The 17,157-nt window shown below is 46.7% G+C and overlaps 2 protein-coding genes across 3 annotated transcripts in view; one reads left to right on the top strand and one right to left on the bottom strand.

Moving 5' to 3' along the window:
• The window catches only part of LOC119178639 (uncharacterized), a 109,585-nt gene extending 98,290 nt beyond the window's left edge, over nucleotides 1-11,295 (top strand). For both annotated transcript variants that reach the window (XM_075882243.1, XM_037429855.2), the window contains one exon: nucleotides 4,922-11,295. The gene's annotated coding sequence lies outside the window, so the exon portion shown is untranslated. The remainder of the gene's footprint in view (nucleotides 1-4,921) is intronic.
• Nucleotides 1-16,333, bottom strand: part of LOC142782390 (uncharacterized) — a 252,259-nt gene extending 235,926 nt beyond the window's left edge. Inside the window, exon 1 of the mRNA XM_075882247.1 lies at nucleotides 16,050-16,333. Within this exon, the coding sequence (XP_075738362.1) occupies nucleotides 16,050-16,214 (165 nt within the window). The 5' untranslated portion in view covers nucleotides 16,215-16,333. The remainder of the gene's footprint in view (nucleotides 1-16,049) is intronic.
• Nucleotides 16,334-17,157: the final 824 nt, after the last annotated feature.

Genomic DNA, 17,157 nt, shown 5'->3' with positions numbered 1-17,157 from the left:
TCATTTTCGTCGCAGCCTTCGTTCAGAAGCTCGAGCTTCCGCTTTGAAGCGGATTTCGATGCTACGGCATCCAAAACATCCCGCCTTGTCTGCGCCCGCTGCGCGATTTCTTCACTGCTCGGAATCTGGGCCGAAACTCGCGATAGAATGTTCGACGCGCGCACGCCCGGAGTTGCAACGGCTGCCGACGCGGTGCCACCGCAATCGGGTTCGCGAGAGCGTCCATCACGGTCGACGGCATCCGGCGGTCTGACATACGACGATGTGGCACCTTCCACACTCTCGGCCTCACAACAATCAGCGAAGGGTCTGAGTAGAGGCTCCGTGACGCTTGAAGAGCATGCTCCGTCCGGAACTGCGACTGGGACGGCAGCCGCAGTCGTCTGCCCTTTGTTCCAAGCTTTCCGACGCTTGCCGTACTTGTGGACGCTCCGGAACTTTTTTTGCGACAACATAGCACCGCAGTATGAGCAAGCACTCAGAAGAGACCACCGATGTAAACAAAGCTTGGTAAAAAAAGCACGCGAACTATCACAAAAACAGCCAACTGGCAAAAAACGAAGCGCACGCCGGATGATTCTAGACTCGGCGGCCGCAGATGCGCTCGCGCTTCCAAGGTTGCCAAGGTGCGCGGCGCAGCTTTGACCAGTAAGAGGTCGCGCCTGCTACCACGTGACCCGCGCAGCCAATTGCCGTTCTTCGTTTTCGTTTTTTTACTTGCTCCTCGCGCTTTTATTTTCACTCGGCGAAATACGAGACCGCGACCATCGGGAAGCCGGCTTTCTCCTCTTTCCAAAGCTACCAAAATGGCGGCCCACGGTCAACAACTTGGCGCGTTTGTGCGGCGTGAACAACACCGTTTCAGGGGCTTTTTTTTCGCACTTTTCGGCGACTAGCCTCGGCAAAAACACTATTTGCGGGATTTGTAGCGCACGTTTCGCTGTAATATTTTAGAACAAGGAAGTTGAAGGTCTGAAGATTACGAAAAAAAATAAATCAGAAAATCGCATATTTTGACCAAAATCGGCACTTTACTTGCCGCGCCCCCCCTTAAGGAACTATTTTGAGCAGCATGAAGGAACTGAAGTGTTTTTGAGATCGCTAGGAGATATGGCGTCATTTGTGGCTGCTCGCCGATGTGCACAACAGCGACAGACGTCCATTATGGACTGGATCAAGCCGAGCAAGAGCACTTGAACGCAGTTGCCTATCAGGCTACTCCCTCAAATAAATTAATTTTGTGTATTTTTCCTTCACTGTAAGCGTACTTGATACTTTGTTTTGAACTAAGATATTTGCATGCACCTAGCATACCTGCCAAGTTTTACGATTTTATCGTAAAGTGCCCGATTTTCAGCACATTTTTACGAGTATCGTAATGACAACTATATTTTTATGATTTTTCATGTTTCGGGTCGAAAAGTTCGCAAACTGAACGCGCTGCTTCAGACAGTCAACTGCACCAGCTGAATCTGGCCTTTTTTTTTTTTGCGGGGCTATGCAGGCAACACTGTATTGGCTTATATCCAGAGTCAAAGCCAAAGCCAAAAGGCATTGACTTCGCGGATAGCGCAAATGTGCTCGACTTTCTTTGTTACCATGCGCTGCGGGAGGTGCCTTGCACATGTTTCTGCGTAGCGGTAGCGTATGGTTCAGCCCTAGCAGCTCACGAGATGTCTGAGAAGAAATACTTTCAAGTTTTTATTCCCAGCTATTCGACTGACTTTCCATTTATTAAGAGGTCGCGTAAAGGTGAGCGGTACGCATTTTGTAGTTTGTGCTGCTGTGATGTGAACATTTCGCACGCTGGTCGCCGGGATATTCTGTTACATGTGAATACGAAGAAACACAAAGACTCGGTGAAACTTGTAGACTCTAACGGGAAACTTGGAGGGTACTTCAGCAAAGCGGATCTCGATACTACAACTCGAGCGGAGTGCCTTTTTACTGCGTTCCTGATTGAACACAACGTGCCGTTCACGGCTGCTGATCACGCTGGAGACCTCTTTCGAAAAATGTTTCCGGACTCGAAGGAAGCTAAAAACTACGCCTGCGCCCATACGAAGACTACGGCGATTGTGAAGGAAACGGCCAATAAAGCTATCGACGAAGTGATAAGTCACTTGCAGCACGCTCCGTTCTCAGTCGCCACAGACGGGAGCAATGACGCCGGTAATGATGCAAAACTGTATCCAATCGTGGTGACGTTCTGTGATAGTACTGTTCGCACTGCCTTGCTCGCGATGCCTGCCCTCGAAGGTAACTCCACGGGACGAAACATCGGTGCGCTTGTTGTGGACACGCTAACGAGCAAAAAGATACCGCTCCAGAACTGCATCGGCATGGCGTGTGATAACGCGCCAGTCATGATTGGATTAAAAAACGGAGTGGCTGCTGTGCTGAAAGAAAGCCATGAGAACATTGCCATCATGGGCTGCTGTTGCCATTTGATCAATCTGGCGGCACAGAAAGGCTCAGCATGCCTTCCACTGAATGTGGATGAGGTGCTAGTTGACATTTTCTACTACCTCGAGAAAAGCTCAAAAAGGAAGGACAAGCTGAAAGCTTTTCAGTCTCTCCACGATGTAGAGGCCAAGAAAATTTTAAAGCATGTCAGCACCAGGTGGCTCTCTCTTGGAAGGAGCCTGAAACGGCTTGTGGACCAGTGGCAGCCACTGCTTAGTTTCTTCCATAGTGAAGTAAGGCCCTCCGGGCAGGTTTCCAAGTTTCCCAGCAAGCCATGTAACCTTCGCACTGACCTTCAGAAGCATGCAAAGGAAGCGGAGAGCAGTCATCAGAGCAAAAGACCAAGACTGGACACAAATGTCCCCGTGTCGGATACAGCTCCCAAGCGAACCCAAAACCGTCCAGGAAAGGTCTTAAACAGAGAAGAAAGGCTATTCATGTTTCTTTCATCAGATGCAAATAGAGCATACTGTGACTTCTTGCTGTCTGTAATCCCAGAGTTTGAAAAGGTGAACGTGTTCCTGCAGTCTGGAGCCCCTCAAGTGCACTTGCTGCGTGAAGTGCTTAGTAACTTGCTAAGAGAGATCATGTTGCGTTTTGTAAAACCTTCAGTGATCAAAAAAGCTGATGTGTTGGCTGACGTTGACTACAAATCTTCCGTCAGCCAAAGAGATAATGAAGATATTGTAATTGGTAGTCGGACCACACAGACCTTGGAAGGCCTAAAAAAAGAAGCAAGGGAAGAGTTTTTTACACATATAAGAAGGTTCTTCGTTGCAGCAACGGAGTACATGATCCTGAAATTTCCACTGAAGTGTGAGCTGTTGAAGAGTGCAGAAGTAGCAAGGCTTGCGTCCATTGAACACGCCAGGTTTTCTGATGTCAAGTACTTAATCAACCGCTTCCCAGTGCTGCTACCACTTCAAGAGGGGCGAGATGTGAATTCTGCTCTGGACGACATTCAGGCAGAGTTCACGCGTCTTCAGTTGGAAGAATTACCCGCTGAAGTACCTAAGGAGCAGCAGATTGATGAGCAATGGCGGGCGGTGTCCGGTTTACGAGAAGTGGATGGCAGCTTTAAGTATGCCAGACTTTCAAAATTTATGTTGGGGGTCCTAACACTCCCGCATAGTAATGCGGAATGTGAAAGAGTCTTCAGCAAAGTGAAAAAGGCGCACACCCAGTTCCGTGCCTCCATGTCGAAAAAGACTGTGGAGCAGTTGCTTGTCGCAAGATGTGCCCAGTCACACTCGGGAAAGTGCCACGAACAGGTCTTTGACAAGGACTTTCTGAGGAAGGCCAAGGCTGCTACGGCCTCTATGCTAGCCCACCCCTCCACTTCCGAGACTTGAGAACTTTTTGTGCCTCTTTTGTGAAATGTTTCTTTTGTATTCCATTCATCTAAGCCAGTTCTTAGAAAATAAAGCGCTATTTTAGTATTTTTGTACTTGGTTTTAGTATTTTTTGTCATCTCCTGTAGTACTTTAAGAACTGTGGGGTTGGCACGTCTGACCTAGGTATGTAGCCAATTCTTTTTTCGAGGGTGCTTCTGATAAGACGAATGTCTGATAAGACGAACAATTCTTCATGGTCCCTTCGAGTTCGTCTTAAAGGGAGTTCACTGTATATAGATACGTATTAGTACTTATACAGTGAGTGACACTGACATCGACGCTAGCAGCCAAATCCAGCAGCCGAGAATGTCCATATAATTGCTATCGCAATAAAAGCACCAGGAATATGTTCGAGACAAGCTTGCCAATTTTTCCGCGCGGTCACATCGATTGAGTTGTCGTTCTGATAATCGGCTGCAAAAAACATCATCAAGCTTGTCATTGAAGATAAAAGATGGATTCCTCGATCCAAATGGCAATGGAGAAAGAGAGATGTGCACAAGAGTAGTACCTCTTCTTTTTCCCCCAAATTAAGCTTCCCCTATGTGGGTCCCTCTTTCCTAGTTTGTCATTTTCTTGGCACTTTTCACCGTAGAGCAATAGTTGTTCTGCATCCTCAAATTATTTGTGCCTGCATTTCTACTTGTTTTTAATAGCACACTTCATCATAATGTGTCCATTCAAGTCAAGGTTGTGGCCTTTTCAAGCACACCATCTGCACAGAGATGCCATTCTGACTGAAAAATGGTCATACTATACTTTTTTATTGTCTTTATTGGTAGTCCTAGAGGGAAAGACTTGCCTGATTGGAAAGCGCCTAGCCGATAAGTCACTTTACAAGGCATTAGAGGACAAAACAGAAATTTTTAATACACGTTCTGAACATGCTCACAGATGAAGCTGTCACACTTAGATTCTGTTTGTTGAAGAAGAGTAGAGTGGATGGAAACAATCCCCATGTTAACCTCAATCTCTTTATCCTCACATTGGTGTACAGGCATGTACATATAGTCAAAATAAACTGCACTTTCTCATATTATCTTTGTCTTTTTCTTTTTTAGCTGGATCTCGCCAAATCGTGCTCAGTTGTCTGACTCTGACTGCCTCACCTGGTCGCACCGTGCTTGTTGCTACAAGAACTGAAAAACTTGAACCCAGTGCACCGCAGTTTTACCCCGTCGGGTGCTTTGTGGCAGCCTTCCCTTGCACACACGATTTGGGAAGCAGAGTTGGGAGGGAGTTCAGTCACCACTGAAGAGGTGACGGCCATGTGCGTTCTTTGACCGAGTTATCATGTGTGCAGCACACCCCGAGTTGTTCCGTGTGATTGTCCCTAGATTTTGGCAAAAGAGCACTGAATTGCCAAAGTGTTCTCCCACCTTGGTACCTACTTCACCTTCTTGTCAGCTGACATTCATCAACCTTAATTTCATAGTGTAACACATGTGCACCCATTGCCTACTTGGATCTGCTGCTCCTGTGGCTGTCAATTCCTCTGACTGTGTTTCACTTCTTTCCTATGAGCAACGATGCATTGCCAAAGCTGCTGCATTGTCATGTACATTGTACATGGATGAGCTTCTCTCAGTTGTGAGGTGTTTCAGAGCCAGCTCAAGCAATTTAACCAGCCTGACAAAGTGATGGCAGAGTCACTGCTCCTTTGGCAGCACACTTGGTAGATCATAGCATTGCCATGCTTTGTGTCTCCACCTCATTGTGGAGCACTGACACATTTCATTTGTTTGTGTGCTTTATTTTGACACACCGCCTCGCTGTAAAACAGGAACACATCATAACGTTTTGTGCTGTGTGCCCAAATTTTTGTTGAGAACAAAATTTGGTTGTTATAAATTTCGTACTATGCGCGTTAAGTACAGTTCCCTCAGACTCTCACATTTAAGTTTGGCGAATTCGGGCCCAGGTACGGTGCGGTCAGGTTTAGTGTGCGTCATTGATATTTGCATCTTCTTAGTGATTATCTGGAACTGTGTACAACTCTACACGCATCATTTTTTATGTGTGTCTCATTTTTCCCGAAAAGACCACTTTATTTCCGCATCAAACTGCGCTTTCCTGGACTGTGTGTGGCGAACATTGTGCAGCATTGAATTTCTGCTTCTCGTGCAGATTGTAGCAGTGGCTAATTTTAAGTGCTAGCTTTAATTGCGAAGTTGTCATGCCGTCGCAGCGCTAACCAGACCATCAATTCACGTCTGCGATATACCTTTTTGTTTCACTATGCTATTGCCTTTGCTGAAGTGTCACTCTGCTCTCAGAGAAGCACGAATCACAGCTTTCGTGCAGTGTGGGCTCACTTGTTGGCACCTGTGCACGGTGACTTAGCCATGTCGTGCCGTGTCATGTCAGCTAGCCATATCATACATGTGATTTGTTACACACATGGTCGAGTTGTGGATGGCAATAGTTGTGTTTTCTTTTCTCTCAAATTGTTTGTAGCAATTCGGCCAGTTGTTTATGATGGGGTAATCACTAATGCTTGCTTGGCCTGATGTTCGAAGAAGCAGCAGCACAGGCATATGTTAGGGCAAGCTATGGCACACTGTCATGAAATCTTCGTAGCACAAATTTTTCTTTGAAGTGTGAATTTCGGGAGAAAATAATGCAAATGTGTTGTCAATATGAGCACCTCTGCTGCTCCCATGTGAAATCGTCGTCTGATGATGTTTTATGTCTCGTTTATTACCGGTGCAGATTTTTAAACTGTTAATAATAAAAATGAAAATTTTGTTATTGCCCCGAGTCTTTTGAAGGGTAATGCTGGGAAATCCAGTAACGCTACCTCCAACTCACTTCGTGCTGCTTGCAAAAGAAAAAAAACAAAGTGTTTCACCCTCTGAATCGCCAAAATGTCAGTGTTTGCTTTAGCACGATCTTCACAATGGCTGTCACCTCAGAGCAGTCTTGATCATTATTGCATCTTTACTTATTTACCCCCCCCCCCCCCCCCCTTTTTAAAACCTGTCATACCTAAGGGGCATTTTCTGACAATTTTCTCAATGGCTGCAGTGTAGAACTCTAACCATCTGCCACTGCAATTGAATGTATTACATGTTTGCATTTGCTGTCTTTTCAGAGAAGAGCAGAAAGTGCTTTTGTTCTTACTGCTTTGAAGATTTAGCGGAGTGCTTGCACCAGGAAGTTGTATAGCAGTAGAAGCGCGAATAAGGTAGGTCGTGTGGCCCCTTGCCCGGGTATTGCATTGTCCCCTTGAAGATGGCTGACTTCAGGGGATATTTATAGTACAGGGCTATGTAGGCTGCTAGTTTTTAAATTGGGTACATTCGTGTATGTTTTTATTGCGCTGCGCATGTGCCAGCTAGTGTGCCTCTTGCATGCCGAGTGAACGTGGGGGCAGTTGTCACTTTAGACACCAGTCTGCTTCACTCAAGCTGTGAGCACAGTGAGTAGCCATTGTCTCCATCAGAAAGAGACTTCTGTTTCACTCACGCTTTGTGCTTGTAAGTGTTGGTATCTACTTCAACTATTTTTAGTTGTTGCGAGGTTACTTCACATCATTCCGTTGAGCAACTATTCGAATGCAATCATTCTTGCATAATGTACTTGCTGCATTCACACCTGCATTTATGTTCTTGTGATTTGCGAAGACTAAAAAGTTAAGCAATTATCATCAGGTCTTGAATATTTTTTTATACAGCTTCCACTGAGAACATAGCATATATACATGCCACATTTTTTTTTGTACTGCCTTCTACGAAAATTCAGCGAAGCTTAAATGCTAAGCCGAAATGCAGGTGATATGCGAATGATGCTTTGGTTTTTAGCTTCACAGCCATGTGTTGATGTGTCAATTGATTGTGGCTTTATAGAGTGCGCTTAGTAAACCCATGATAACCAAACACAGAAACATAATTTTTCCTAATTTTGCTTTCTCCAAATTTTAATGAGGCATATTTTCACAATGTAGATGATGCACTCACTGTATTGTTTCTTCATTGTGGAGTTCCGGTAGCACAACCTGGTCATGATGCCAGGTTGTACACGTCGAAACATGGCAGTCCCCGTGCTGTGTGTGCTGATGCTGTTGTTTCCAGATGGTGTTGTTCATACTGTTCTTGATTGTGTCCAATACATTGTGCTTTTGGTTATGCTGGAAGGTGTTTTGATTTTAAGAATATTGTATTTTAACAAATTGAGTTGTGAAACCTTCTATTTTTTACAGTGAATGTGGTATTCTTATAGGTGTTCATGAATAGTGTTTTGGATGGTTGGTTTGTCTTGTTAACATGAGAAACTTGAGTAGGGACTGATTTGAATGCATTCGCTTAAGGCAGAACTTCCAAAGGGCAGCGGTGCAGCTCACAGTTGAATTTTTAGTGTAAAAAAACTGTTGTCACTAGAACTGAGTGTCCTTGCGAAAAAATAACCAGGTCATGCTTACATTAAAAGCTAAACACAGCTCTTCATCTACAGGGGCCAATAGGAGGGAGAACAATTACTGATTGTGTGTTTTTATTTCGCTTATACTATTATATTTAATCAGTTCTGACATGCACACGTGTTTATTTGTGGTACAACAGTGCTTTTTTGTGATGAAGTGCAACCTTACCCATTCTGAGCAGGCCGTGGTATGTTTGGACAGCATACATTATATGAAAACTGGCAAAATAGGCAAACAGGGCTCAAGAATTGCCTTGTCAGGTTCATTTCCTACGCACTGAAGCATTGATTCAAAGTGTACATACTTTTGTTTAAAGCATACATGTGGCATTTGTACATGTTGTTTGGTTTAAGGGTTCTACTGAATATTTTGTGGAGATGTATTCTAATGGCAACATGCAGCATTTAGCAAAGCACATGAGCTGCTTGCGTCTCATCGTCCTGATCTGCAGTGTACAGTCATCTCTATGTGTTGTGATTTGAAACTGGCACGCTGTCTACATGAAGCTTCACTGGTTGGCATGTGAAGTGTGACACTGTACATATTGTAATTCTCTTTAATGACTCACAAGTGCATCCTTCTCAAAGGGACCCAACATCAGTATCACAATTGAAATAGTTTTTATCACTCTTTATGTGCTGCTTTAAAATGAGGTATGTGTTAATGAAAGATAAGACAATATCAGTGAATGCTAGAAAAATTGGAATCCTGTTCTTTCGACAAATGTCAGAGCTAGCTGATAGTGTATTTTGACTTCTAGTATAATTGGAGGCATATAGACATGTGCTTCTAAGAACACTGGCTTGGTGCTCTGCAATTGATAATTTGCACTTGGGCTAAGTTTGGAAAACGACGCACACTGGCAGCAGCAGCCTCATGAACACAGTGCCACACGCTAGTGATTCCACTATGCCATAAGTTCTGGTCACTGTGGTATAATGCTTCGCTCGCTCTGCTGTTACGGCTTACTTGAGTGCTGCAAATGGTTTTGTGGGAATGTCTGTTCATTCCGTCATAAAGAAGCAAATGCCGCGTAGCTACTGCTGACAGCAACCAGACGGTATCTGTTGCTTTTGTGATGGTGTTCACTATCACAAAAATACTGATAGTGCGCTGAGCCTTTGCTGGTGGCACACGGTCGTTTGTCATGGCTGTGTTGAGTGGAATTTAGGTGACCCTTATATCGAGATTGTACTGGTGATAAATATTAGATGTATGCGGACTGTTTCCAGCTTGTCCTCATATGTGTCTCATCTAACTCTGGCCATGCTAGTTTTTAAAAGTGCAACAACATATGATGATGCGACTAATGGAATTTTGTAAGCTATAGCTTTCCATGTGTGGTTGTGTTTTTGGCACTTAGTTATTTATAAATAATTTGTTGAGTTAATAATTACTTACATAATTTGAGAAATCTAGACGTCGAATTCTGCATCCCACTTCAAAGCGGCAGCAGCTCGTGCTTGCATCGCATCTTTCTTTACCTTTTACACCACAAATTCTAAATGTAGAAAAGTGTAATTGGAAAGGGTGTAGATGGCATGTAATCAGACACCTAAATTTGTTAAAATCTGAAGTAATTTCGAAGTAAAGTATATATCATGAAATCTACCAGTATATGTGAAGCTATGATGAACAAAACTTCATTGGTCGCCTCATTATATCTTGCTGTGCTTTTCTTTTTAGCTTGGCTCGAGTTAACTTTGGCACACTGTGTAAAAAAAAGATGGCGCGCACACTTTCATTAAGACGGCCATAGTGGCTCAATATTCAAGCTTGAGTATCTTGTTGGGACCTTTGTTCGCAGACATTGAAATGAGACAACATGCCATGTGTACCAGCACAATCGCAAGGGCTGCAAACGGGCTTTGCTGTCAAAATAATATGTATGTGCCAGTACTCACCGATAAAATCCTTATTTTTTCATCGGAATGTCAACCACAAAGAGGAAGTTGACTTTAGCTGGCATGGTGTGGCGAACATTTGGATTCCCCATGTTAACAAAATATTCAGTGCTTGCACTGAAGTTGGTGCTTGTGACCAGCTTGGATCAGTGAACAGTTTTTGAGGTATTTTTCGTTTCCATAAGTTCATACAAGGCAATTGGAATTGTATTGAACAAAAGTACAAATTCTATAAGAATACTTGCTTAGATATTATTCCATTCACTTCAGCAACAGCAGCGGGGCTCCTTTTGAGAGGGTGCACTAACAGCTACTCTAGTCATGACCGCTTAGTTTGTCATGGCTAAATTGGTGCTGCGCTTTTAGCACTGCACGTAAATGGTTCTTTGGCCGTGCAATGCAGGGTGTATTGATGGGCTGCATTTATTCATACCAGCTATTATTCAGTGCCGTGTATGTATTTTGTCTCCAAAGAATGTACTGAATGTTATATAGCATGTCTTCGCATTAGTTCCCGATTGTAGTGGGCTTCCTTTCTTTTAAATGCAGGAACTCATTTGATTGTAAAGACAGCTCATTCTACAGCAATACCTTGTCCTGTTTGGCAGGCCGGGGAAGAGGAAAATGTGTATGGAAAACAAGTCCTATTATCCAGAAAAACATGCTCGTGTGTAGTGTACCCTATGATATCTTTGTTGTTTCTTGTAGTAGTTGTTTCTCTGCAAGAGTTCAAGTTTGTAAGAAGTGTTGCTGCATTGACACCAAAGCTTATTTTCTGTGCGTTATCTTTATGGTAGTTTAGTCTGCCAATATGGCATTTCTGTGAGACATTTCCACTCAACCTTAGTGAGGCAAGTTCATTGAAACATAATTCCTCTCGTGAGTCGCCTTGAGCATTAACTTGCTTCTGTTCTCATTTTGTGTGTGCCATTTAAACTTCACAACCTGCCTTTCTTTTTCATTCTTTTTCTTTTGTTACATTTGATTCATCAATCGCCGTGTCATTGGGTTGTTTTTGTACAGAAGTTGATATGCTTTGTGTAATGCGTGTGCTGTTGTTTGTCTCGTGAAATACGGGGTGGTCATAAATATATCAAAGTGAAAAAATAAACTGTGTAATGCTTATTGTTTATAATGTAAACGAAAACACACGCCACCTGGAATCAGGTAATTACAAAGAATTTCGAATACCCACACCGGGCAATGAAGAAAATCAACAGTGAACGTCGAGTGTGCAAGCAAGGACATCTGAGAGCCCTCTTGTGCCTTGGAATTGTGGCTGACTGACTGTGATGCATGCAAGAAAAGTTGCACTTAGAGAAAAATTTTTGGAATAATATTGTCATGCGTTCGGTATTTGAACGAAGCAGCACCTCGACCAGATGTCATGGGGTCGTGACATAAACGAAGGGAGGGCACTTGATATTCAGACGAAAACTGTTTATTCGGCCGAACTTGTGGCCCTTAACCTGAAGGCTAGATCAATGTTACTAGAACAACGTTGAGTCAGATTATAGCGATGCCCACTGGCACTGCTAGCGGCGAACAGAATGTTGGTCCTCGATCAACTGCCAAACGGTGAAGCGCGTCGGCATTTATTCACGTGGCATCGAACATTCTAGCGTTATCGCTAGCGGCTGCGTAGGTTCCAGAATAATCTGTAATGTCCGCGAAGTGGGTGTAATCTTAACAAAAGGATCTACTATAATCGTGAACATTCTAGAACCATCAGGTGCAGTTTGCACTTAGCATTTCAGATGGGCTTCATGGTTGAAAACCGAATGAAACATAAGTGTAAACAAAAAACACGCATGGTGTAGTGACGTGCCCGGGTAGCGCGGACGCCGCTAGCCGAGCCAAAAGTGGGCGTGAAGCGCGTGAAGAATGACCCGACAACGCGTAGTTCACAAACAGCAAAAAGCCCCGTTTAATGCCCGCCGATGCCTTTTATACAGAGTGGGGGCGCCACCTCCCAGTTACTAGAAGCAACAGGTGGCGTCCTCTACATCCCTCCTTCCGGAGCTCTCAAACACAAGTGTTCCAAAAAAGCACCACCAAGAAACAGTCCTTGCAGCAGTCTCACAAATTCAGTCTCTGAGGTGGCACCACGCGCCAGCCGTATCGCGTGTAACGGTGACCTGGCGATCCCGCAGCAGGTGCAGGAGCTGGAGTGTTCGATGCATTACCGGTTGCTGCCCGCTGTGGTCCAGGAGACGGCGCCAATGTCGGAGCCGCAGGGTTGGGGATTCCCGTCTCATCTGAGGGGGCGGACTGAGGATTGCTGCAGGGGACAAGGTGTCTGCGGTTTCTCACTAGTATGCCACTGGGCGTCTGGACGATGTACGAGCGGGGTCTCTGAGCCGGGCTTAGGACTGTCGCCCGTGCCCGCGTGTCACGCACCCAGACTTCCTCCCCATCGTCGAGAGCACGAAGGTCATGCGCTGCGTGTCGGTTATTGTAGTCTCTCTGTTGTCTAAGTCTCTGGGCGGCATTTCTGTCATTGAATTCCTTCACCTGGGGCCAATCTGGAACAAGGCTGTGAGCCGTGGCTGGCACACGAGTTCGCAGAGAGCGTCCCATGAGCAGTTGGGCTGGGCTGTAGCCAGACACACCGGGAGTGTTACGGTATGCTAGCAGAGCCAGAAACGGGTCTGTGGCCTTCAGAAACAACTCCTTGATCCTGCGAACCATGCGCTCTGCTTCGCCGTTCGACTGCGGGTAGCGTGGACTGCTCGTGACATACGTGAAACCGTATGTCTTCCCAAAGTCTCAAAAGCTTTGCAGGAAAACTGTGGCCCATTGTCGCTGACAACAGTCACCGGGATGCCGTGTTGGGCAAATGTGCTCTTGATCGCAGAAATAACGGCTCCCGCAGAAGTGGACCGGAGTGTGAGGACCTCAGGGTACCGAGAACGGTAGTCGACAACCACCAGGAACTCTTGATTAGCAAAATGGAACAAGTCAATGGCCACCCTTTCCCACGGAGCCGATGGTGTCTCGGTCGCAATCATGGGCTCACAGCATTGAACGCGTATAGAAGCACATGCTGGGCAGTTCTCTATGGCTGCTTTAACCTGGCTGTTGAGACCGGGCCACCACACAGAGCCTCGGGCCACCGTCAAGCACCGATTGACGCCTTGATGACCATCGTGCAGCAGGTTCACGATGTCTCTGTGTAGTGCTGCTGGCACAACTAGGCGTCCGCCCATGAACAGCATGTTCTCGCATACAGTGAAGTCTCCCCGGTGGTCCCAGTAACGCGTCATGTTGAGCAGCAGACGGTCTCGTCGAGGCCACCCTTTCATGCAGTATGCTTTCAGCATTGAGCACTCGCCGTCTGAAGTTAGGTGAGACCTGAAGTCTTCAAGACGTACGGCCAGGGTGGAAGGAAGGGCTGCCACGACCAGAGACACAAAAATTTCTGTGCTGTCCTCTTCGGACGTGGAAGAGCCTTCAGGATCCCTAGAGAGGGTGTCTGCCGTGGCCAGGTACTTTCCTGGAACATACTTGACTGTGAACTGATATCGGATGAGCCTTATGCGAAATCTTTGGATGCGAGGGGGCATGAGGTCCAGATAGGCGGAACCAAGCAACCTGACGAGCGGCTGATGGTCGGTTTCAACGACAAAGCTGAGTCCACGCAGGAATTCCTCAAACCTCTCGATAGCCCAAGAGACACCAAGCGCTTCTTTCTCAATCTGACTGTACTGCTGCTCAGCGGTAGTCAGTGCTCCTGACGCGAACACGACAGCCCGTCGCTCTCCCGTCTGTTGCTCCTGCAAGAGAACCGCGCCTAGCCCAAATGGACTGGCATCTGCCGACACAAGAGTGGGTAGCCCTGGAGTGTAGCTGGCCATACAAGCATTAGATGCCACCATTCCCTTCAATGTCTCGAAAGAGGTTGCTTGCGCATGGTCCCAGGTCCAGACCGCGTTCTTGTTCAACAGGAGCCGTATCTGTGTAGTGACGGCAGACAGGTTCGGTAAAAATCTTCCAATGTGGTTCAGCATGCCCAGGAAACGACGGACGCCATGGGTATCTGTCGGCGGCTTCATGTTCACAATAGCAGATATCTTGTCAGGGTCAGCCGAGATGCCACTGGCACTCACCACTACACCAAGGAACTTGACGGAAGATACCCCGAAGGAGCATTTCGAGGCATTCAACGTAATGCCTGCTTGTTCTAACTTGCGAAGGACTGCTTGGAGTCTGCTGTCGTGCTCGGAACGGCTCCTGCCGAATACTAGAATGTCATCTACCACGTTCACGCACCCTTCCAGGCCCTCTAGAATCCGAGACATTCGGCGCTGAAATACTTCGGGAGCGGACGTGATGCCGAAGGGCGGGCGGCGGTAGCAGTAGCGTCCAAACGGTGTTATGAAGGTAGTCAGCTCCTGACAGCTTTCCAATAGCCTTACTTGATGAAACCCCGATTTCGCATCAAGTTTCGAGAAGACCGCAGCATTGCCAAGACGGCCAAATACCTGGTCCACTGTGGGCATAAGGTGTCTCTCCTGAAGAACTACTTGGTTCAACTTCGTGTGGTCAACACAAATTCTGTATTCGCCATCGGCTTTGGGTACCAGCACAATACCAGGACACCACGGGGTTGGCACTGTGACTCGCCGGATGACCCCGTCCCTTTCGATGGCATCTAAGTCCTTCTTGACTACGCCTTCGAGGGGAATAGGGATGCGCCTAGGAACGCTGAGAGAAAATGGAATCGCTCCCGGCTTGATACGAATGTGGTATTCTTCAGGCATCTCGCCAAGGCCTGAGAACAGCGAAGCTGCGGCCTTGTCTGATGTTGGGGGCCTATTCGGAGCTTCCGCATCTTTCACGGTGTCAACAAACTGGAAGACTCCCAGGTCCACTGCCGCCGAGTACCCCAGCAGAGGAGAGTCGATTTCTGCTACAACGTACAACGTTTTGCATACCGACCGGCCTCGCCACGACAGGGTAGCAGGAAACGTCCCAAGCAACCTTAGGGGGCAGCGGCCCGGCCCCATCAACCGTTCATTATCGGGTTTGTCAAGGTCTACTAGGCACCCGGCGAAGCTCGGAGGTACGACCGAAACGTCCGCCCCAGTATCCACTTTGAATTGAAGGGGGCGTCCGTTGACATGAACAACAAAGTGCCGGCCTTCTGTTTGCGAGGCATCCACGGCGCAGAGCTGGATTTGGCTTAAATGCCTAGTATTATTCGAGCGGCAAACCGCCGCGAAGTGTCCCTTCTTGCGACATTGGTTGCATGTGGCCCACCGTGCTGGGCACTCAGATCGCAGATAAGGGGCGTGGCCGCAAAAATCGCATGCCGACTTCGGGCCGGCGCGGTACTCGGGAGGCCGACAGACGTTACTTTTACTTCGGGCAGCTTCGCATGCTGGGGCGTCGGCCATTCGGTACTGGTTGTTCGCAACGGCGTCGACGTTCAGTGGGTCTGGTTTAAGGCCTGTCCCCTGACGCCGCAATTTCTCATTTTCAGCGTCTTCGTACTGATGCGCTTGGATGAGCGCCTCGTTCAGTGTAAGCTTTGGATTGTGGCAGAGCTGGTCAAGCGAGAGTCAAGCAAACCTACGATAAATCTGTCCCGAACCAGCCGGTCGTCGATTTCCCGAGAGGCGTAGTTGCACTTCTTCACGAGATTTCGGAGCGCCGTGAAAAACGCGTCGACTGACTCGCCTACCGCTTGCGTGCGCTTGTGGAACCTGCTCGACTCGTATACCTCGTTGACGGGGTGGACAAAATATCCCGAAAGACTTGTTGTCCTGCCGGAGTATGAACGATAGCCCTCGGCGTCTGACATGAGAGACGAAAGCACCTCGCGATCTTGGGGACCCATACAGTATAGAGGAGCGTGCGTACCTTGGTTTCTTCGGGGGCGGAGTAGAGTCCTGAGGCGAAGGAGTAATCCTCGAATTGTTGAAGCCACGCCGTCCATTGGGCTGGGTTGTCAAAAGTGAACTGCGGCGGAGTTCGCAATGTGAAGCTGGCGGTCACGACAGAGGCGGCGGCTGGGTTATTCTGCATGTTGCGCGGTTGTCGCAGAATCCCACTTCTGACACCATGTAGTGACGTGCCCGGGTAGCGCGGACGCCGCTAGCCGAGCCAAAAGTGGGCGTGAAGCCCGCGAAAAATGACCCGACAACGTGTAGTTCACAAACAGCAAAAAGCCCCGTTTAAAGCCCACTGATGCCTTTTATACAGAGTGGGGGCGCAACCTCCCAGTTACTAGAAGCAACAGGTGGCGTCCTCTACACATGGCAATATGAGTCATGCACGTACTGCCTCCAAATATATAGAATCAGACAAAATATGGAATTAAATAATTTTGGTAATAGTAAAGTGAACAGTTTTAAGCATAGCAAAAGCATAATAGCGATTGTCTTTATGAAGAAGCTTCCATAGCGACCCTCCCCACTACAGCCTTTATCTACAGCATAACAGTCTGCCATATACTGAGTTATTGATTTTACTTTTTTAATGTTTTAATAAATATCTTCACTCCTGGAATGTCAAACTCACCTGTTAATTCATGTGTAATTACAATAGATACTTCATGGACCAACTTATCTACAGTATATGGATTTTGTTCGTGTAGATTGGGCATGACAGTGCCGGGACTATTGCTCTACATGTGCTCAGTCATGTATGAGCCGGGGTAGAGGATGGGGGCCAGAAAAGCCGCCTCATTGTATTTCACTGAACCATACGCAACTCATAAACAGCAACTGAACCTGAGAATAACATGGTCAAAATGTTTAGCAATCCTTTGAGAATAATTATGACTGAATGCCGTCGTATATTTACCGTAATTGAAAGATTCGAGATCAAGATGCACTCAGCTGCAAGCTGGTGTGCTGCTAGTGGAGTAACACGAATATATATATGGTCTATCTTCGCAGCCTTCAACCTACTGCCAAATCAAGCTGTCCCCGACACTCTTCGACAGATTTATGTCAGGCACCCTGCA

Source organism: Rhipicephalus microplus, chromosome 1, assembly GCF_043290135.1.
Source record: "Rhipicephalus microplus isolate Deutch F79 chromosome 1, USDA_Rmic, whole genome shotgun sequence".
NCBI classification, from domain to species: Eukaryota; Metazoa; Arthropoda; class Arachnida; order Ixodida; family Ixodidae; genus Rhipicephalus; species Rhipicephalus microplus.
Note: the sequence above shows the minus strand (reverse complement) of the source record. Positions and strands in the feature narration are given on the sequence as shown.